Source organism: Juglans microcarpa x Juglans regia, chromosome 5D (assembly GCF_004785595.1).
Source record: "Juglans microcarpa x Juglans regia isolate MS1-56 chromosome 5D, Jm3101_v1.0, whole genome shotgun sequence".
Lineage (NCBI taxonomy): Eukaryota > Viridiplantae > Streptophyta > Magnoliopsida > Fagales > Juglandaceae > Juglans > Juglans microcarpa x Juglans regia.
This window is the reverse complement of record NC_054602.1, coordinates 6,163,843-6,187,157: the sequence shown is the minus strand read 5'-3', so window position 1 is coordinate 6,187,157 and position 23,315 is coordinate 6,163,843. Positions and strand designations below refer to the sequence as shown.

The following is a 23,315-nucleotide window of genomic DNA, read 5'->3' as shown; positions in this document are numbered from 1 at the left end:
GGGTAGCAACACTAACGACAAAAAAGAAGTCATCTCGGTCTTGAGCAGTCTGCATATCCTAACTTACACTCTTCAATAAAAAAAAAATAATAATATTAATGATAATAATAAAAAAGCCTTATATAAGGTGAAAAATGAAAAATGATATGAGATCATGCTGCCCATTCTTGTTTCACCAGCAACAGCTGCTATATAAGAGTCATTCCAAAAGTTCTTTTGAGAGTCTTTTGAGATGTTTAATTTATCTAAGTGGTTCCCTGGATCTCAGGTTAATTTAATATTTTTAAAGCACCAGATTTATTTTCAAAACTCAGTTCCCTCTCTAGAGTACAAAACCAAATATCATTTTATGTGACATGTTTTTAAAGCACCTGGCTTTATATATTTAATGTTGTTTTACAAAATCAAATATTTTCATTGTACATGTTTTCAAAACTTAGTTCCATTTCTAATGGGAACCCATTTTTTGGACCTGTTTTTTATGGGCTTCTCTGAGAAAGAGGGAGAGATTGTTTTCTTGTTTTTTTTTTTTTTTTTTTTTTTCGACCAATCGCTGATTCACCAAAATCTGGATCTAGAACTTCTTCATGATTATTTTCGTCAAAACTTGCAGGCATCAAACCCTGCCATGGGCTGTAGCAGTCTACTGTTTTCTCCCAACTCTAATGATAAACGAGGGGAAAAATGAGTTAGTGCACAAAGGAAGAGCAACATACCCGCCCCCAAGTTAAGAATAACCTAATGAAAACCATCTTGCAACCACAGCCAAACCCCACATACAAATGCTCAAAGTTCACAACGGACCCACCTCAATCGCCAAATGGTGTAGCTTTAAGAATACTAGTATCTGATTTCTAGTGAATTTGAAAGCAAATATTCGAAGAATTATATTATCCTCCATCGCAATCATTAAATGAAACCTCAAAGCAAAAAATGGATACCTATTGAATTCAATATAACCTCAAAGCAAACCTCAGGTAGTACCAAAACAAATGTGCATGTATTTATGAATTAATAATCAATCACCAATCAAGATACGATAGGGTGAATATGTAGTGGGTTATTTATATACCTGCAATTGCAAGAGGGTTTTCGTATGGAGATTCTTAATGATTTCAAGAAGCTTGGCGACGATTAGAGAAGAGGGCTATGATTTGCAAATATTTCATATGAAGAGAGAGATTATTTCGGGAGAAAGAGGGCAACAATTGGAGGGTTTTCATATGGAAAAGAGAGGTTCGGGCAAAAGAGGTGAACGGTTTACTTGTTAGTGAACCCGGTTGGCCACCTAAGGTGTGGGGTGCGAAATAAGAAAACACGTTAAGAATTTATTTTTTTTCTAAATGCATCTTTGCAGAGCCTGCAATTCCAAAGCGGGTTAAAATTGAGCATGCATTCATCTTCAAGGCAGACTTTCAGATGTTTGGTGCAGACTTGTAAAAGCGTCTAAAAATTTATTAACACAACTCAGCCGACCAAACATGCTTCTTTACACATGGCTTAGGGCCACCCGTTTTATAGTTAAAAGCATATATAAACATGAATCGCGTCGGTATGAAGTAACAATTCCTTCTTCCCCTCTCAAAAAAGAAGGGGACACTTTTAACTTTTAAGAGCTATGGTCACCATTCGAGCGATATAGTACAAACCTCATGTAACACCTACTCAGTTCTCACCGTTACAAAGAAATAAAAACTACGCATATATAAGCCTAAAACTTCTCGGAGTCCATATCCTAAAACCAACATCAAGAAGAGCAGGTTTTCTGTTAATTAAGGCACTTTATAAACAGAAATCAATCATGCTGGCAGCTCATTCGTGACTGCATAGTTTCTCAAGATCTATGATTACGATTCCCATATCACGATACCTTGTCTTCATCAACGTAGCACTAGAAGGATCAATGGTCTTCTACATTAACGAGAAATCTTCAAGGCCCAAGGCTAGCTGATACAGGCCATACTAAATTCTTCCCCCTCAGATCCTATTCCTGAATGACTCCAATAGCAAGATCACTGACCAAAAGAGTTCTGCCCATGGTGCTGGTAAAAATGTGGAGCAGCCTCTATTAACCAAGAAGGATCAATGGAGATGACATTCCGCATGTACTGCCGATCAGTTGAGACAAGAGAATGGTATACGACCCACTTCGGGTTTACTCTGCATACAAACAAAAGCTTCAAGATAAAACGTCACAGCTATAATATGTGCACAACCAACTAAATACCGATCAAATGATAAAACATAGTAAGAGCCATAGAGCTGTAGCATGAATAAAAAAACAAACACAGATGAAATATATATCTAGACCAAAAAGAAAAGGCATCGGTTGAAACCAAAGAAAAACCATGAGTGAAGGGGTCTCCCAGTAATTTTGGCACCTTAGCCCAAATAAATGTCAGAGGAATTACTATATTTGAAACAGTAGCAGTGTCTGAGAAGAGAGAATCAAGAAGACTAGTTTCAGTGCCCTATATTACTTTTCACAGTAGGTTGCTGAGACAGGTAATCAAATAGGGATACCTATTCCTGATACTGCAGAATTAAACCTTAACTAATTATGGAAGGAATTATGCAATGACAAAAGATGGGAGTTTCCAACCAACCAATAAACCTAAACGAAGTTATACTACCTACTTCTACCCACCAAATGAGAAAGGCAAACAACCAGCAAAAACTCAAGGTCCCTACTAGAGTAAGGGCATACTCTATAGAAACGGAATGCGTTGAATACAAATTCACAAATATGCATTAACTCTAACATATCTCCCAAGACCATCAGCCCTCTTCCCTCTTCAACTAATCACACAAGTCTCCATCCTGAAAGGTAATTAATTATCAGGTGAAGAGGAAGCACAGACATTTAAATATACTTCTATCAAATTCCATATCGTATAAATCTATTAATTATGAAGATGAAATATAAAACAATGTATAAATGCTTAAAATACAGAAAAAAACTTTAATATAAAAAATGGAAGGAAAAAAAAACAAAAGGTTCTTGCTCACAGTATCTAATCAAATATCAATCCAGTTTCTGTACCAACCTGAACAATACAGATGATGGGTGAATATAAACTTCATGAGAGCCTCTAACAGTCTTGTACATTCCACTGTGACTGAATGCCTTTACACGACAAACCAAAAAATATATCAGGGCATTAGTCAGAAAACTGTTAAAAGGCAACATGAGAATGAATGTGAGCTTCTTCAAAAAGAATGAAGATAAATTCATTTTTTTTTTTCAAAAATATAAAATTCAAGGGGTCAAATTGTGATGCGGAAAATACTCACTTCTAATCGACACGCATTTGCAAAAAAACCAGCAGTAACTGCCTTTCTTACCACCTGGAAGGGATGAAAAATAAATGAAAATTAACCATCACAAACTGCTCAGGATATAGCAAAACAAGTTTTTTTTTTTTAATCCGAAATCAACTACCATTTCAAAGATCTAAGGAAAAAAGTTATGAAACAAGCAATGCCACGGAAGAATGGGGCAACCAACATTAGCAATCCTCATGCACAAACATGCAGAGATGCATATATCTCTTTATAGCTTCTAATCATGCACGGTTAAGGATACCAACAGGATAGGGATTGAGGAACAAAAACGCAGATTTTGCTTAGGCCATGGATGGATTGAAAATGAAATATTTCTTGGTTCTACTGACAATTTTACACTGAGCATAAGACCTCATTTGGTTACACAGATAAGATAAGATGAGATGAAAGTTGAATAAAATATTGTTAGGATATAATTTTTTAATATATTTTTGTTTTGGGATTTGGAAAAGTTGAATAGTTTTTTGTATTTTGTTTGGGAGTTTGGGAAAGTTATAATGATTCGATGAGATGAGATGAAATGAGATGTGAAAACAAACCAGGCCTAAATCTTTTAGAGGGTAGTATCATTACACATCCAGAAGAGTTAGAACTCACCTGCATATCTCTTGCACAAGATTTCAACACGATGCCTAATCTCTGTGCTATTCTTCTTAGTTGTTCTCTAATTTCAACTACTTTTTTCTGCACAACATTAACACCAATATCAACAAAAACAATGCACATGTCGTGTACAGGGCAATACTATTTTAAAGCATGTACAACTAAGTTGGTACGTTGAACCTAGAGTGTCAAATAGTAAACCATTTCTTAAAGAGTGCTGCTAGGGTGCCTCCCAGCAGTAACCGCTGCGCGTGCCCCAGGAAAAATTTCCCTTTTTTATTTTTTCATTTTTCTTATTCATATTTTTTTAGTATTTTTAAACATTTTAAAAAAATATAAAAAAAATATCAATACACTAATAGTCACTTCTTTAATCAGTTAGTAAAAGAAAAAATGTAAAAAAAATTAAATGCATGAGCGGTCAAAATGAGGGTGCAAAATGGGGCAGCATAGTAGCATTATTCTTTCCTAAATTGGCCCCCGGTCAACCAAATGACATCTCCCTGTCCCTTAAATCCTGGGAAAGTGTGAGGTCACAGGTTAAGAGCTTATTGGTGCATGAGCTACATTACCCATAAAAAGACATCTCTTAAATTTTCTAAAGCAGCTAAACAGAGATACGCACCATGGCATGGTAATTCACATGATTCTTATGACACCATTGTGAAGACTTTCCAGATTGAAGAAACCCTTTGTAAACATTTAGGAATGTCACATGGTCACCCTGCATTTATTACTTGACGATTACTGAGCAGAGAAAGATATCATATCCAACCCTCCCCAAAAAGGGGAATTATTGATCCATTCATGGAAGATGTTAGATGCATTGAGTAGAGATCAGTAGTACCATCACACACATGCCAAAGCACCATAAAATAAGCAGATTTAACAAATCTGCACTCATATTTGAGATCATCATTTCAGCTATACTTTAGAGGGTAATATAACCAAAGCATTTGCGAACATGCAATTACACTCGGGTGTAAAAATTTTCAGATTGTTTTTTCCGTCCGCGGGGGGGGGGAAGATAAGATTCGACAGACTTCGTTGGACATGACAGATCAAACAGAGGTGGATTTAGTATAATATTTATCCAGGATAAGAAATTTAAAAATCCAGCAAGGTAAACTTAATCCAGCAATAATACTTAAAGTTGTCCTGGAGAATTGAAAATTAAAACCAAATACCTCAGCAGCAGCAAATCTCAACTTGGCTTCATCCAGTTCCCTATGTACTCCCCTCCCGTACACCCAAATGGACTGTAAAAATAAATGTTAGGTGTGAAATAAAAATTGCATCTTACCTTTTTTTCCCTGTATTAGCTGTAGGGACATCTACTCCTCTATTTACAAGATGCCTCCCTCTGGCCGAGTACTTGGAGGTGGGAAAGGAGTAGAAGGGGTCATTAAGCATAAGCCCCAAGCTCACTCCAAAAGAGTACTCTTAACTCTATGATAGCTTAGGTACTTAATAAAACCATTATCCAATTTCTTCCTTAGCAATATGGACATGCTACCGAGCATGGTTTTTTTTTTTTCCCCTCATTCTTTTGCCACGTGATCAGAGGAAGGAAAAGAATAAATGATAGCTATTATGGCTTCCTCAATTAGAACATTTTTGCCCATGTTTCTAATTCAAAATCCAAAGCCCACCATTAATCATCATAGAGCCTGAGAAAGTGATAAAACTATCAACTCACTTATTAGCGATAAAATGACTTACTTGGACAGAGAGAACAGCAGCAATAGTAAGAATCTCCTCTGAGCACCCAAGTTCATTTGAAGAAAGGATCATTTTCGAGATCATTGGTTCCTACAAAGTACAAAATTTCGACATTTTTTATATACAATGTGAACCATAATAAATGCTAGATTCATAAAGAGATTTCACAAAAGTAAATTCAGAAACTGACGTGGCTTGATGTGATACGTCATATCTACTTTACAGTAGAAGGTACTTTACAATCAATGTACCACATCAAACAATGTCAGTTTGGTCTTTTAATTTTGTGAGATCTCTTTATGGATCTAGCACCTCTCTAAAGTAAAATCAACAAAACCTTGGACATATAATTCAAGAAACACAGGTTAAAAAATGATATTGTAAGAGAATAAATATGTTGGACAGATACGAACAATATATTTCCAAGGCATTTGGCTTCATCGTGTTATTTCCAAATTGATCAATAAATACATGATTCGAATAACAAGAATCAAGAAAGGATAACAGCAATAAAATATTTGACATTAAACAAATGAATAGGCTTTCTTAATCTTGAGGATAAAAAAGAACAAAATAACCAAAACATAACGAGCACAAGATCATTTGACCAAATAAAATCATGAAAGGAGTTATAATCAAGTTTTTTTGACAATTTTTTTAATTAAAAAAAAAAAGAAAAAAGAAAAGAAGGAAGAAAGGAAGGCTGTAAAGTACCAGAGATCTAAGGATTACATGGAGTGCTTATGGGAAAGGTATTACTTTCTTCTTCTTTTTGTTTTTGTTTTTGTTTTCTTTTGGGGGGGAGGGGGGGCCGGGCGGATTTTAGAGACACTATCACATCCATTCCCAAGTCCAGCACTCAGAAAATGCTTAAACGATGTAGAAGAATAAATGCATGAACATTTATATGCCTCCGCTACAAAAAATTAATGTATTGGAAACATACTAATGGAATCTCTGCTACTTGAAACCCAGCTGGTGAAGTAAGCTTGGCATCATCATCCAAGATTCCAAGTGAATAAAGTATTTCAAGAGCTCGAATCATTGCTTCAGGAGATGGAGATGCTGGCCAATCAAAGCCCAGGATATTATCTATACCCAAGGCTTTTAGCTGACATATCAGACAAAATAATTAGCGACTTAACTTTAGTTAAAAAACACAAGCTATCTTTCAATTTTCATCCACACCAAATTAAATACCCTGACCTCAAACAAAGAGTTCATGATTAACGATTACCCTATTAAGTTCTTGCTTGCAGAGAGGCATAAAGACAGCTCACACCAAAATATAACCTACTAAAACTATTTACATGCTTACAGCCATCATAACACCTTTCATTTCAGCCAATTACAAACATTTTTTTTTTTTTTTGAATAAAATCTCTATACAAGTTTCTAACGCAGCATATTTCACAATTCTTAATGAAACAATCCATTAGGAAAATGAAAGGTGTGAACAGATGCCAGCCCTGTAAGATTTGCCTCTTCCTTCCACCATTTTTCATGCTGCAATTTGTGACCTCTACCATAAATCAGATGAATATCATTTTAAGAAATGTAAAAAATGAATGCTTTAAAAAAAGAAAGAAAAAAGCGACTGTTGCAGATACAAAAGTCCATCACCTCATTTGTTTTGGCACCATACAATGGAAGGAGGAAAAAGGTCAGGAGAGGAAACAAATTGCATACACCTTATGAAAATTGTTTCAACAAAACTGCATACCTGAATCACACAGGAAACAAGATTTGATCTTTGCATCTCCGGAATACCCTCAGCAGACATTTCTTTGGAGAAATACTCTTCAGTATATAGCCTGGTTGCAGCCATAGAAGACAATGTCACAATGCAACTCTGTCATAGGTATTTTCTGATAAGTTTAAAAAAAAAAAAATAGGATGCGTGCATAAAAGTTCCCAAAATGATTAATTTCAAGGAAACAATGAATCGCAGCAAAATAGATGTTACAAGTCATACACCATTGTAAACAAACTATTGCATCTTGGGAAAAATGCACAATAAGATGGTTATTAAAGATAAAAAAGGAAACAAACAGTGGGAAATTTAAAGATTACATGGTAAAAGGCATGTGATGTTATGCAGCAGTTTACAAATTGTAGTAAAATGAATTGCTAACAGTAAATTGATGATATGGTTAAATTCTCAAAGATTCAGAGATTCATGAACCAACAAACTTTGTTTTTGATCGGTGGCTCATGAATCAACAAACTGATACAAAATGTGGTTGTGTGCAGTTCAAAATGTGCACCTACAAATCAGAATACACCCATATCATTACAATATGCTCAAACTTTTATTTTAAAGTTCCGTAATGCCACACTAGAGCTGGAAATCAGATATGGATCACTGGACCAAAACTTTGCCAATATGAGAGGTCAGCACCAATTACACTACTGCTTGCACTTAGCAAAGGACAACATTGTTTGATTGGTAAAATAACATTTTATTGAATAATGTAAATAGGCGAAGCTTGAGTACGAAGGAAGTATACAAAGAGAAGGACAAAAAATAAGGTACATACCACATAGTATTTGGAAAAAAAAAAAAACATTTAAAAGGCAACAAAATCAACAGATCTAGCTGGTCAGAGATAACAAAAAAGAAATTTTGCTGAGATAAGCACAATTCACACATACAGTAGTTTCTACAAGTGAAAACTACAACTGAGACACATTTTCAATACTACATTCACAAAAACATAACTGCACCTTATGCATAATATTTATGAGTTTTTGGCATTTCTTCAACGGAAAGGAGATCATTGTTTTTATAAAGGGGATAAATCACAATTTTTGGTAGTTTCAGAGGGTGATTGTCAAAATGATAGTTTAGAGTGATTGTAAAATTAAGTGATAATTTGACTGAGATTTTTGTGTTTTCCCTTAAAAAAAGTAGTAGCCCTTAATCTTAAATATTGCATGTTGGACTGTACCTGTAACACTTCCCAGGTCGAACTCTTCCAGCCCTACCTGCCCTTTGTCTAGCAGATGCCTTCGATATAGGTGCCACTACCAGATTCTCAATGTCTGAAATCTGCAGTGAGGTGAAGAAATGATTAAAAAGGCAAAACATTTGGTAATTAAAAAAAAATAGATAGAAAAAATGAATTAGATGTGAACTGAATCAATAATTATGGACTCAAAATTTTATACGCAACCCATTATACAGGGTAAAAGAAATTAAAAAAATATGATATTGTAATGGCAACTGGCACGTTTAAGAACAATTCAAATTATAGAGAAGATCTAATCCATTTTAAGGACCAATCCACTTTAAAAAACACACTAAAAATAAAGAATAATGCTTGGTCCACAAAAAAAATTACAAAAAAATCATTTTACAAGCTGTGATACCCCATTCCGATAAGTGATAAGGGTAGATGGTGTATGGGATCCCACATTGCTTGGGAAGGAGGAGTTCTTTCTTTTTATAATGTTCCCATGGGACTCCAATTATATCATTGAATAGTACTTTTGGAATATAGACCATGTGACTTGGTCCTTCCATTGGGGAGTTACTAATGGTATCAGAGCCTATCTAAACCATAAATGTGAGACTTAAGCCATGCCACTTACGACAAACGGGCCCGACGAGGACACCGGGAATTTTTTTTTTTTTTTTTTTTTGGGGGGGGGGGGGAGATTGTGATACCCCATTCCGACAAGTGATAAGGGTAGGTGGTGTATGGGATTTCAAATTACTTGGGAAGGAGAAGTTCCTGCTCTTTATAATATTCTAATGAGGCTCCAATTGTATTATTGACTAGTTCTTTTGGAGTATAAGCCATGTGGTCTGGGCCTTCCATTGGGGCGTTACACAAGCTGATGTAGCTTGATGTGTTATGTCAAATTTACTTTACAATCTGACGTAATACATCAACCCACATAGTTCATAAATTAATATTTTGTAATTCTCTTAGTAAACTCAACACTTCTCAAGAATAAAAACAAAATCAAGGGAGCAAATAATACATAGTAACTTGTATTGCGTGAAATTGTTAGGAGATCAACTCTGTAACCAAGAAGTATACCATAAATCTAAGGAAGTATTTTGACGTCAATGATAACATTACACAAGATCAGTATATTTTCAAGAAACAATTTTGGATGGCAAAAACATTTAATACAACATTTGAATATGGTATACAATCATACTACTATATATATTTTTAAGCATCAGACGACAAAGACATTACCGGATTGTAGAATTTCTGTTTTGAGAAGCCACTATCAACAAGATAGACAATTCCCTGCAAGTATCAGAGAAGGAGGATTGGATGCAATGCACTGACTGGTTCCTTTTAACCACTCACACCCAACAAAAATTGCTCGAATGCAGAGATGTTACCTCCAAAGTCAAAGATGTCTCCGCTATATTTGTTGATATCACTACTTTCCTCTTCCCTCTAGGAGTTGGAGAAAAAACCAGCTCCTAAGAGGAAAGCAAGCAGGTGGTCAGTAAATTACAAATTTGATGAAATAAAACTCTGCAAAAAGATCAGTTTAATGCACCTAGATATGATATTAATATATCATTAACCTGTTCCGCACGTGGAAGTCCCGAGTACAGAGGCAAAAGAATCAATCCTGAAAAGTGAAGTTATTCTCAAGATCGTGTCAATACTTTTCCTAACAGGTAAGAATACACCAAATAAAATATGTTGAACACTGCATTGCAAGACAAACAATTTCAACAATTTAACACTGAAACGAGAAATATAGGATCTCAGGTCTTTGCTAATACAAATAAATTAAGGTGGGCCATGAGACATTACATTGTATATGGTAATATCATCATACGAATGCCCAGAAACTAAGAAAAGGGCAGGAAAAAAGGGGACATGCTGACATAGGATCTAAATGAAGTGGATCAGTTGTGAAGTTATCCCACAGAACGTTCAAATACAAAACCAACCACAGACTGGGACCTAATACATCACAACATGCACAAACACGTGCATAGCTATATGAACGCATATAGCCATCAACATATACATGTTACTCACTATAGCAAATTGCAACTCCTTTTGGATGCATGAATGTAGAAAAGTACAAGTCCAGATATAATTGCTTTGTCAGTCAAACCTGAAGAGTGCTTTCTATTGGTTTGAGCTTCTTCATTTAGCAAGTGAATAGCAGCATCAATATCGTCTTGACCGGTAAGAAACACCAGAATATCGCCCATGGGTTCCTATAGGCCGTACATATAACATATGATACATGTTCATGAAACCATAAAACTTGTTTCATATTTAAGCAATGAAAGAAAAACCGCCCAAAGATAGTCTTTGAATTTTTTTTATTTATTTTTTATTATTATTTTTTTTTTTTTATGTCGGGGAACCTCTCCAAGGCAGGGCCCTTCGGACCCACCTCTGCAGAGTAAACTCCGGTCTCGTGCACCGCGCTTTCAAAAGTTTCCCTACACGAAATTAGTTAAATCGTTGGCTTTTCACTAGGGGGCGTGGCCCCAAAGGATTGTTTGCACCCATGAGGTGTTAAACCTTGAACCTTGAACTTTGAAGGGAGTGACACCCCAAGACCATGTAGTCTTCGAATTTTGTAAATAAAAAGGGTAGTCTTACATGAAAGTTTGCTAAAAAATCAAAACATTGTCTATTTGTCTACAAGATCCGAGGGAAAAAATTGTCAAATCACATAGCATTATCCACTTCGTTAATTGCCATGAAAAACGGGTAGTAAGGAAACACACTGACACCAAAAAAAAAAGCAAAAAAAGATGAAGGTAAACTTTCAAGAAAGACGACATAACACCTCAATGTACATCTCGTGCAACCATACCACAGCGGCAAAAATGAAAAGCTCAGAGGAATTATGACCACTTGGTAAAGAAGTCAATCAATGTATCCTTGGTCATGAAAAATAACACCATAGGCACAGTTTATTTTAAGAATTAAAGACTCGATGCTTTTCCTGGAAAAAAAAAACTTGGTTCCTCCCCTATACATTTAGTTATGAACTTACTCATGTAGTTCTTACCATAGGACCATCGCCCTAAGCATGTCACTAGCATAGGTGCCACGTAGATCCAACTTCATATGAGATGCCATGATGAATGCGAGATAAAGCTAATGTCTGAAGAAGCAAGGGTTACACCATATATATTTTGATAAGTTAAGACATTTATTAAAAGAAAAATATGCCAAGGGGGTCACCACCAATGAATGCATGAAGGTAGAAGCAAACAAGGAAGATGCGTAAAAGGCATCGGAAGGGAAAATCCAAAGATAAAAAATGCAAAGAATCAAGGAAATCTAAAGAAAAAAGAAAGATGGTCCAACATCTAAATTGGAAATGTTCGTTTTTTTTTTTTTGGTAACTAAGAAAAACTTCCTTACTAGAAAGAGACGCTCTAGAACACACAGGTGGAAAAGAGATCCCCTTAAAAGTTATAAGTACCTGATCATGAATTAACAATACTGTTGAAACAGCAGCCTGGACATAGTCCTGGACAGGCTCCTCGACAAAATGAATCTGTACATGGAAGCCTCTACCCTGAAAGTTAGGCAGATTACAATGATTCCCCAGATTTGTAATATCCATGTTACATCGTAATGTTACATAAATAAACTTCTATCACAAAAATAATGAGACCACCTCATAAATTTTGAATTACCCCTAATGGAGGGAGCAGAGAGGGAGAGAGAGAGAATTGGCAGAAAACCTACCTCAACTGATAGGATCGCGGGGTCCATCCTTGGTCCAAGCTCCTCACCTTCCAGTGCTCGACGCCTTTTGCTATTTACAATAAAAAGGAAATTACACTAATATTTGACATTTTCTACTGATAAATGGCATTAGGCTGTAGGCAAACTCAAGGTAACAGCCAAAGGAAAATCAAGATAACTTTTACTGGATTCGTAAATGGAAAAAAAAAAAAAAAAAAAACAAAGCTATGCAATAATTAAAAGGTCATAAAGTGAAATCAATTAAATTGAATAAATAATGACAATAAGGGAGCCATGCTTTAAGATAGTGACAATTTGCATGATTATATAACTTTTTGTAAAAGCAAACTAAAATACAATTAAAATTTTTTTACACCAAACATCCTTTCAATTTTCGAAATAATTATTATTTTGTGCCTTTTTATACATGAGAATCATAACATCCAGGAGGAACAGTGCAAAGAGCAAAATTTCCCATTTTAAAAAATAACTCGAAACAAAATTATTTTAAGAAAAAAATTTGATTATTAAATATAAGTTCAACATCAAATTTTTTGTGCCTCAAAAAGAACTTCCACAGGGTCTGCCAAGACCAGAAACATGCCAAAAGGATAAAAAAAACAAAGAAAGTACACAATCCAACTTCCCTAAGAGGCTTGGAAGAGAACCTGGTTTGGAAGAAAGCAGACATTGATTTCGCTTCAATTGTAGCAGAGGATATAATCAGACGCAAGTCAGGCCGACGTCGTTGAATCTAGAAATAAGTGATAAGAATATATACAAGAAGGTCGGAATTAAAAATTTGAGAAAGGTGAAAAAATACATTTCTTTTGTTTCCCAAACCATCTATAATACATCCTGGGGTACCTTTTTTAGTAGGCCAAGTAATATGTCAGTTGAAATAGACCTCTCATGAGCCTCATCAACCATTACGACACTAAAACAGTAGTCAAATTTAAGGAGAATATGTTATAGTTGCAAAGTAATAGAAATCATAATAATGACAAAACTACACTTACAAAAAAATTGACAAAACTACTAGTAGTGGTAGTAACATTAGTATTACTAGTAATAGTATTAATAACAATGACGATGACAGAAAAACAATTATAGTTTCGCAGAATCAATAACCTAACTCTATGAAAAAAAAAAAAACAAAAATAAGTGAACTTACTTTTTGGTCTAAAAACTTAAATTCAGACTACATTGCTTCTTTTAATGAATGACCAATTTGCATGCATGTGCTTCTGCAGACCAGCTAAAACTGAAAAATCTAGTTGGTTTTTAAATTCTTAAGTTTCCAACAGCAGCAATAAAGAAAGAACAAAGGAATGAAAGCAATCAATACCTGTACTTGGTCAAAAGAGGATCATCCATCATTTCCCTAAGTAACACTCCGTCTGTTAGAAACTTTATCATAGTGGTACCCTGTGCTGCCAAAACGGGAAAATTCCCCGTATTCATGATAAGGAACTTAAAAACAATAGATGATGTCACACAAATACTGGCCTATGACAAGAACTCCATAGACATATGATATGTCAATGCTCACAAGTATTCTGACGTAGAATAAGCCCTGACGACAAGAGAAGATATCCTATAAATGAATGAACGATTGATAGATTGAAAAGAAAATAAAAATCTCACCGAATTCGTAAGATCTTCAAATCGAATCGTGTAGCCAACTTCCTCTCCAAGCGTGACCCCCATCTCTTCAGCTACTCTTGCAGCAACTGCCTATGCAGTAATACAGCTATTATTTCTTAGAAAAATAATACACTAATAAGAAAATTGAGCATAGGTATTTGAGACAGAATCAACAGCACCATTGGAGGCTCAGTATTTCTCATCAAAAAAAAAAAAAAAAACAACGAAAAAGGAATACAACTGATATTTAGAATCACCATAGGAAATTCATAACCCCATATCTGTGTCCCAGATGATTACTTGGAAATGTTACAAATCCCTTCCAAAAGGTAAAACTGATAAATCCAATTTTTTTTTACCATAACGTGGACATGATGCAAGTGCACAAAATAGAAAGTGAAAGAATTACTCTTAATGTTATGTATTTGGGCTTACAAGTTCCAATTTATTTATTTTTTTCTCTTTTGGTAAGAAGAACAATTTGGAATAATAAACAATGATACACTATTGTCCTTGAAAGCCTTCCGTTAAAATGGATGCAAAACTTATTTTAGCCTACTCTGCCCATTGAAGCTACTTTGTTACCTCCCACCAGCTGAAGCACATAGTTTTTTTTTTTTATATATATATATATATATAACTGAAGCACAAAGATCAACAGCTGCAATAGCATAATAAGATTAATAGTTTACTCTCCTCTTTAAGTGAAGAAATTATTACTTTTGTTAGTTTTCTCTCCGTACACATCTACGATAGGAAGTTGATTGAGCTGAATTATTGCATATTTTATACATCTAGAACTAATATATTTCAATTATTTCATGACATTATTATTGGTTTTAGATGAAAAATTGGTTAAGAGGCATAAATCCAAGTTGTGATTTAAATTGGTTCATAGCATGGTTTATTTTTTTTTTTTTTTTTTTTTTTTTTTAATGTCGAGGAACCTCTCCAAGGCAAGGCCCTTCAGACTCACCCCTGCAAAGTAAACTCCGGTCCCGTGCACCGCACCTTTGGAAGTTCTCCTATATGAAACTAGTTAAATCGCTGACTTTTCATCAAGGGATGTGGCCTCAAATGATTGTTTGTACTCATGAGGTGTTGAATCTTAGGCCTTAAAGGAAGTGATACCCCAAGACCAAAGCCTTCACCACTTGGGCCAACCCTTGGGGTTAGTTTATGCTTAATTTTTTAACTTGTGATTTAATTGGTCAATATTTCTTCACATGCACAACACATCTTTGATATTTTATTCTTCCTTTTAATTTTTTTCTGGTTTCTACTTTTTTATATAGGCCAAGACATGCACTGATGCTTAAAGACAAAAAAAAAAAAAAAAAGACAAAAAAAAAAAAAAAAGGCTCAGCACCTATCCTCTCTAAAACGCACAGCATAAGACATTAAGAAGAAAAAAGAAAACACATGCACGTTGGGGAGAAAAACAGAAGCACGCAGGGGGGAAAAACACAAGCAGCGCCACCAGCTTTGAAGAGCTCCTCGAGGGGTCCAAACCGCCGCTGTCCAGCCTTCCTTCGCTGCCTGCCGTCTCCATTCGTTTTAGTTTTGGTTTGAATTTTATGGTGTCTTTTTTAGATTTTTGGCTTAGAACCATTCGGTTTTGGGTATTCTATTTCCTACTTATTTAACTTTGATGTTAGTTGTTTTCCTTGCTCCTTTAAGCTTCCGATTAACAGGTATTACAATTGTTATGAATTGATTTTGAGAATTTTATGATTTGAATACAAGGATGAATCCTAGAATCTTGATTTTAGGGCTTTTCAATTTCCAGCTCTTTTATCAATTATTTTCTAATCTAGCTTAGTTCTTAGCTTAGTTTTGTTAATCTCTTAGTTCCATTAGACATTAGATTGAGTAAGGGTTAACTAGGGCTTCATTAATTTTGGTTTTGTTAATTAAGATTGTTTGGCTTAGTTGGTTTCTTGATTGTTTAATTTCAATTTGTTAGATCTAGTTGTTAATTTTGAGTCTTGCAATTAGTTTGGCAATTTTTGTTGGTTAGTAGGTGGGTAATTTAGATTTAATTTTCTGTTTTGCCTCGTTAGCTGGTTAATGTTAGATTAGTTAGCTTGCTTTATAATTTGGTGTTTAATTAGTTTCAGATTTACTGTTTAATGTGCTATTAATTAAATTAGTTTAGTAAGTTGCTTCTTGGTTAATTAATTTCAGCGAGTTTAGTTTAGTTATTAGTTTACTCTTTTGCATCTTAGTCTTTTACTTTTCCTTGCAATACTCAAAAATCCAAAAATATGAACCTGGTCCACGACCAGTGCCCTTTTCATTCCCGTTGCATTCTTTCATTCATTACACATATCACCACTTTTATTTCTCTTTGTGAATATTTTCACCATTTATTTTTTTAATGTCGGGGAACTCTCCAAGGCAGGGCCCTTCGGACCCACCCTTGCAAAATAAACCCCAGTACCGTGCACAGCAACCTTGAAAGTTTCCTTACACGGAACTGGTTAAATCGTTGGCTTTTCACAGGTGTTGAACCTTGGACCTTGAAGGGAGTAATACCCAAGACCAAGGTCTTCACCATTTAGGCCAACCCCTTGGGGTTATTTTCACCATTTTACACGAGTTTGATTTTAAGCAACTTTCCCCGAGGAAACGATCTAGGAATTTTGATTCCTAATTATTACACGACACCCTCCTGCACTTGGGACAGCCTTTGTGCTGCTCATTTTTTAGTGAGTCAAGTTTTTGGTGTCTTTTCCAGGGAATGTTGCTTGACTTAAATTTAAACTCTTTTTTTTCTTTTCATTATTTTTATTTTTATCTTTTTTTTTCTCAATTGTTTCTCGCTATCTTTATCTCTAATTGCACATTTCACTTGTCACCTACTTCTCAGTCGCTTGAACCTTACTTCTACTATTTAGACTGATGTTTCATGTCTTGTGTGAGAGAAAGTTCAAATAGGTTGCTCAGAGTTACATCGAGCACTGAGAATAGTATACATAGCTCAGACATAGATAGCTCTTTTGTATCTTCTACAAGCGAGAACACTGAAACTGAACAATCCATGGCTGCACCTGCACGCACTCTTAAAGATTATTTGCAGCCCACTCGCACCACTACACCTTCACGCATTGTTTTACTCGATAAGGCACCGAATTTTTTTATTAAGCATGGCATGATGTCAGTATTACCTCAGTTCCACAGGATCGATTTTGAGAGTCTTACAAGCACCTGACGAACTTTGAGTTGGCCTACACTACTTTTATCAATAGAACCATTACTAATGAATTTATTAGACTTCGTTTATTTCCTTTCTCTTTAAAGGATAAATCGAAAATTTGGTTTAATTCTTTGAAACCTAATTTCATCTCTAGTTGGTCTGATATGCAGCATGAGTTCTTACAGAATTTTTTTCCTTTTCAGAGGACTCAATTTTTACAAGAGCAAATCAGTCAATTCAATCTGAGACCTGACGAGACTTTCCAGGCTAGTTGGGAAAAGTTTAAGGATTTGGTAAACATCTGTCCGCATCACGGTTTCGAATCTTGGAGTTTGGTAAACGATTTTTACACTGGTCTCACTCCAGAATGCAAGCAATTTGTTCAGACTATGTGCCGAGAGCGCATAGCAATGCAACACTCGGACTAATCGCATTTCGATGACAGCACAGCCACTGAGGGCTATTACTAGTGGGGTAAATATGAGCTAAAGGAGGACAATCTCTGAGGATAGGGAACCACTGGTCAAACAATGGTGGACTTTTTACAATTTCCAAGGCTCTCCAATTTTCATAATGGCAAGAAAGTTGAAAGCGTTGAAACAAGATCTGAAGCAATGGAATGAACAAGTTTTTGGCAATGTGCTTCAGCAGAGGCGCTCTCTCTCGGAGGAGCTACAAGGTTTGGAGGGCGAGAAGGAGGCAAGAACACGCTGAATCTGAGAAAATTCTCAAGAGTTAGGTAGTCGCTGAACTTGAAAGAATAACATTGATGGAGGAGATTTCATGGAAACAAAAATCAAGGGCGCTCTATCTCAAGGAGGGAGATAAGTGTACGAAATTCTTCCATAGGGTGGCTAATTCTCACAGGAGGAACAATGCTATTGATATGCTAATGGTAGATGGGGCAGTTCCTTCAAATCAGATGGTCATCAAGAACCATATCAAGCAGTATTATCAACAACTCTTATCTGAAGAGCCCAACTGGCGACCGAAAGTAAATGGTTTAACATTTTCAGCAATAGATTAGTAGAGTGCATGGTGGCTAGAGAGGCCGTTTGCAGAAGTGGAAGTGTGCAAAGTAATTAGAGGCATGGCTAGTGACAAGGCTCCCAGTTCGGACGGGTTTACTATGGGGTTCTTCCAAGCTTTGTTGGGAAGTGATAAAGGAAGATCTTATGCAGGTCTTTCAAGATTTTCATACTAATGCAAAATTTGAAAAAAGTCTTAATGCTACCTTCTTAGCACTCATTCCCAAAAAGATGGGGTCTGCAGATGTTAGAGACTATTGTCCCATTAGCCTTGTCAATGGGGTGTATAAGATTATTTCCAAAGTGCTAGCGAATAGATTGAGCTCGGTAGTGGAAAAGTTAATTTTGAAGTTGCAAAATGCATTTGTCAAAGGTAGACAAATCCTCGATCCAGTCCTTAGTGCAAATGAAGTTTTGGACGTACGGCTTAAATCTAGAGAACCCGGGTTGCTTTGCAAATTAGACATGGAGAAAGCATATGACCACGTCAACTGGCAGTTCTTACTTTATATACTTGCAAGATGTGGCTTTGGGGGGAAATGGCAGAAATTGGTAGAATTTTGCATCTCTACAGTTTTATTCTCTATCTTAGTGAATGGTTCACCAGTGGGTTTCTTCAATTCCTCTCATGGTTTAAGATAGGGGGGACCCGCTCTCTCTACTTTTTTTATTTGTCATGGAAGCTCTCAGTAAGATGATTGAGGACCTAGTGGACGGTGGGCTACTCTATGGTTTTTAGGTGGGGAATGGTGATCTTAATATTTCTCACCTGCTTTTTGTTGATGATACTCTCATCTTCTGTAGTGCACATCTCAGGCACATTCAATCCTTGAGGGCTCTACTCCTTTGTTTTGAAGCTACATCGGGCTTGAGAATTAATCTTTCAAAGTCTGAATTAGTGCCAGTGGAGGCTGTCCATGAAGCGGAGAATTTAGCTTCACTCTTGGGTTGCAAGGTATCATCTTTGCATCTGAAGTATCTTGGCTTACCATTGGGTGTTTCCTTTAAATTTGAAAGGATTTGGAATGGCATGGTTGAAAAGGTGGAGCGAAGATTGGCTTCTTGGAATAGGTTATATTTGTCGAAAAGTGATAGGTTGACTTTGATTAAAAGTACTCTTTCAAACTTACCCACCTACTTTTTGTCCTTGTTCCCGCTCCCCACAAAGCTCCCTCTCTTGTGTCAGATTTTGGTATGACAAATGGTGTGGTAACCATAAGACACCTTCCTTGCCATTTTTGAGCTCACACGAGAAAAGGATGCGGCAATTGCTGATCTTTTGGTCTTTTCCAATGGCTCCCCTCAATGGAATATTGATTTATTAAGGCAGCCCAAGTTTGGGAGTTGGAGACTATTATAGAGTTCTTTGCAGCATGGTATTCAGTAAGTATGACAGGGCTCACCGGCGATAAGATGCGTTGGAGACATTCCAAGAAATGTAAGTTCACTGTTAGATCATTTTACCAAGTTCTACCAGGTCCTGGAATGAACATGTTCCCGTGGAAGAGTATATGACAGACAAAAGCTCCTTCAAAAACGGCTTTTTTCGTTTGGATAGTATCATTGGACAAGATCCTTACCACAGATAACTTAAAGAAACATCTAATAATAGTGCTGGATTGGTGTTGTATGTGTAAGAAGCATGGAAAATCAGTAGATCATTTGCTTTTACACTGTGAGGTGGCCAGGACCATGTGGAATGACTTTTTCACGAGAATAGGATTGTCATGGGTCATGCCTCTTATATTGGTGGATTTTCTCACAAGCTAGAGAGGCCTTCATGGTACCTCACAAGTGGCGGCCATCTGGCGAATGGTTCCTATATGTATGTGCTCGTGTATTTGGAGAGAGAGAAATACTAGAAGTTTCGAAGATCAAGAGAGAACAATGGATGAGCTAAAAGTTTTCTTTTTTAGGTCATTGTTCTTATGGGTGGGGGCCATAGTTGTAACGGACTAAGCATCCATGACTTTCTATTTTCGATTGTAACCTCTAACTAGGTGCTACTCATGTATACTACTTGTGTACCTTGGTTTTGCCTATTTCTATGAATAAAATTTCTTGATTACCTATAAAAAAAAAAATTAAGATAATCATTCCTTCCTTAGCCCAAAGAAAGGACAGGATGTTATAATGCACTACACACTCTATGTCTCCATTAAGCTCCCTATACCCACCCACATAAAATCTTTATCCAGTTCCTAATTAGGTACATTCTCTTGTATATTATCAATGGTCCTTTCTTTTGTATACTCATTTAAATGAATTGTGAGTCATCTTGTTGTATATATGTGACTGAATCTCCATGGGTTCAACAAGTCAAATTTCAGCTAGAAATCAAATCAATCACCAGGACTGAAAATTACTTGATTCCATTGTAGATCATATCACCACATGGATACAGATTATTAATTAGTAAAATGACACAGGCAACAAAAAAAAAAAACCATAAGCTCAACCCAAGTTATATTCAGGAATCTAATAGAAGGTTCCCAACAGCCATCCCAATTGTTACCCACCCCTGCTTATCTTGTTACTGATATAGAATAAGCAGCCACTGTCAGGACTACACCATACTAGCAGCCCTAACCAGAAGTGCAAACAGAATGCTGAAAGTCAGCATGCGCTGGTTTGATAACCTATTCCTCAAAGGAGACAATAAATATAGATTGACACCATAACCTTTGCTCTTCAATTAATTTGATGCTGAAGAAAAGGTTCAGACATCAAAACAGCCGTCTTTTTTTTTTTATAAGAAAGACATTTTTATTCATCGAATGAAATAGGCGAAGCCCATGTACAGAGGAAGTATGCTCAAAACAGCCGTCTTATGTTTCAGATAGTTGAATAATCAAACATACTTTTCTTTTACAAGTAAAAAGCTTATTAATACTGATAGAAGAATAAGCATAACCCAAGTATACAAGACATATACAAGAGAAAACACAAGGTTAGGAAGAATAAATGGATACAAGGAAATCATGAAACTTAAGCCCATTAAAATCTATAGCTATTGCCCAAAGAAAAAACATATTGAGAAAAAACTTCTAAGTTCCTCCATAAATGACTGGAAAACCCAAACTCACTCAATAAATATAGACTACGAAGATTCCTATCACATCATTTTGGATGGAGAAGGCTTAGGACAGCATTGCCCCAGATAATGGAGTTTGATATTTCCCTATTCTACACTTAGCAGTAGCATAACTACAATGCTCTACCAGATTCCTTTCAACATGATGTCTCCAATAAATAATTGTACTAAAAAGTCACTATCGAAACATAAAAACTTAAATTAGCAATTTTGTAATACTCTTTAATTAAAGTGTGTTTGAAAACATCACAAAAGCTATTATAGCAAGCAAGTTCATATTCAGAGCACTAGAAGCAACTTAAAATAGAATGCAATAAAAAGACACAAGTAAATAAATTACTCTGTCAATATGATGAGGTAAAATTTAAAGCAACAAGTCCTCCTGTTGCACCCCTCTTTTTTACTTATCCCAAAAAAAAATCTAAAGCAGTAGCACAGACTAGAAATTCACCTGAACAGCCAGTCTTCTTGGTTGAGTGCAAGCAATTACACGCCCACCCTCCGCCCAACCTGCTTCTTTGAGGTACTGCAGTTTCAGCAAATAAGGGTCAACATTTTGATTTATTGATATGCTAACTCATTAAAAAAAATCTTAAAATGCTGCCCAAACAAAATCTAAAACTGAAAACACTTTTTTTTTTATGAGTAAGAAGATATTTTATTGATCTAAAACTGAAAATACTTACAAACCCAAGAAGAAAAGTATTAAAGCACATCCAAAACGATTATCATTCAATGGGGTAGGTATCTCTTGGTCATTCAATAGAAATAAACTCACCTATTATTCGTATTCCTTGGAACTGGAAAAGATCAAATCCAAAAAATATCATTTCATGATACGATAATTAGACATGCTGTACTCAAAGAAATCAAGACCTCACTTTCGGTGCCTATATGTTAAACACATTCAAACAACCTAAATTCCACCGCATCAAAGGCACGCCAACGCTTTGTTTGGTTGCCAAACTGCTAAGAAGGGAATTGAGATATAAAGTAAAAGGCTGGAAGTAATTATTAAAAAAAGGAAAAAAAAAAAACCCTGAAAATTATATAGTTTTAACTTTCTTTTCTTTTCCCTTTTTCCGCTTTCTCAGCAATCAAACAAAAAATAAGCAAGTGATGCAAATAATACAAAGACCAACTCCAAAATACTTACAAAATAATAACGAAGAATAAAGTTTACAGGCACTCGGCACCAATAGAAGCATGGTATAGTTTTAAAAAAATAACATTTTCTATAGCTATCTCTCATTTTTCCGAAGAAATAAATAGGTTCGCTTGAGTTTAGAGGTAAGGGAAGTGTGCCTGAGGAATCTGGGTGGTCTTGCCGCTACCGGTCTCGCCAACAATGATGGTAGTTGCGTGATTCTCAACCAAATATAGAATCGCAGTACGGTACTTGTACACTGGAAGCCTCTGCCTCTGCTTCTCTATACTCGCATACCCAAATCTAAACACGCCTAAATCAGCGACAAGAAAAACGAAAATCGAAATAAAATCATAACGAAGAAGAAGAATACCTAGAAGAGGAAGATGAAGAGGCAGAGGCCGAGAAGAACAGGACTCCACCCTCTTCGTCGTCGACCAGGCGAGGCTTTTCGGTGCCAGGCTTCCAGAACTGCGCCATTGTTGCTTACGCGTAACTTTCACTCACGCCGTCGTATTGGACCTATTGGTTCGGTTTGCTGCTACTGCCACTCTTCCAAGTTTTAAGCCAGTTCGTGCTGTAGGTGAGGTAGACTGCGAGAGTCTGGAGACGCAGGATTTTCTGATTAACTGAAGCTATGACCCGTCCCCAACTGGAGTGGGTGTGAGGACAAACGCCAGCCCGGTTTGCAAAGCCTGAAACAGGCCCAAGCTCATCCTTTGTATTTATTTTTTTAAGAAGAAAAATTCTGATTATCATCTTCTTAATCCTATACTACACATCAATATTGACAACATATAATTTATTTTTTTATTTTTTATTT

At 36.0% G+C, this 23,315-nt stretch overlaps 1 protein-coding gene and 1 long non-coding RNA gene across 5 annotated transcripts; one reads left to right on the top strand and one right to left on the bottom strand.

Moving 5' to 3' along the window:
- Window positions 1–1,558: 1,558 nt before the first annotated feature.
- On the bottom strand, window positions 1,559–23,167 carry LOC121264862 (probable pre-mRNA-splicing factor ATP-dependent RNA helicase DEAH9). 4 transcript variants are annotated; one of them, XM_041168182.1, is made up of 23 exons: window positions 22,866–23,164; window positions 22,651–22,795; window positions 21,797–21,871; window positions 14,025–14,114; window positions 13,726–13,805; window positions 13,245–13,314; window positions 13,046–13,131; window positions 12,378–12,447; window positions 12,109–12,204; window positions 10,774–10,879; window positions 10,229–10,275; window positions 10,037–10,120; window positions 9,885–9,938; window positions 8,622–8,722; window positions 7,394–7,484; window positions 6,617–6,781; window positions 5,671–5,760; window positions 5,136–5,207; window positions 4,574–4,672; window positions 3,943–4,029; window positions 3,295–3,348; window positions 3,048–3,127; window positions 1,559–2,160 (listed from the first exon to the last, which is right to left on the bottom strand). In XM_041168182.1, exons 1-23 carry the CDS (start codon window positions 22,970–22,972, stop codon window positions 2,013–2,015), a joined length of 2,097 nt encoding a protein of 698 aa, XP_041024116.1. In that variant the 5' UTR covers window positions 22,973–23,164; the 3' UTR covers window positions 1,559–2,012. The 4 variants fall into 4 exon arrangements, with proteins under 4 accessions (XP_041024116.1, XP_041024120.1, XP_041024117.1 ...); XM_041168186.1 differs by lacking the exon at window positions 22,866–23,164 and having other exon boundaries at window positions 14,025–14,110; window positions 22,651–22,714; XM_041168183.1 differs by lacking the exons at window positions 21,797–21,871; window positions 22,651–22,795; window positions 22,866–23,164 and adding an exon at window positions 15,453–16,524 and having other exon boundaries at window positions 14,025–14,110.
- Window positions 10,886–16,574, top strand: LOC121264863. Its single transcript, XR_005940567.1, has 2 exons — window positions 10,886–11,183; window positions 16,530–16,574. It is a non-coding gene; the product is annotated as an uncharacterized LOC121264863 (long non-coding RNA).
- Window positions 23,168–23,315: the final 148 nt, after the last annotated feature.

Coding starts and splice junctions, on each gene's coding strand:
- LOC121264862 (XM_041168182.1), bottom strand. CDS start 22,972: ATGGCGCAGTTCTGGAAGCCTGGCACCGAAAAGCCTCGCCTGGTCGAC. Junction 13,132..13,244: donor TACTTGGCCTACTAAAAAAG/GTACCCCAGGAT, acceptor ACTTATTTCTAG/ATTCAACGACGTCGGCCTGA. Junction 10,121..10,228: donor GACTTCCACGTGCGGAACAG/GTTAATGATATA, acceptor CTTTCCTCTTAG/GAGCTGGTTTTTTCTCCAAC.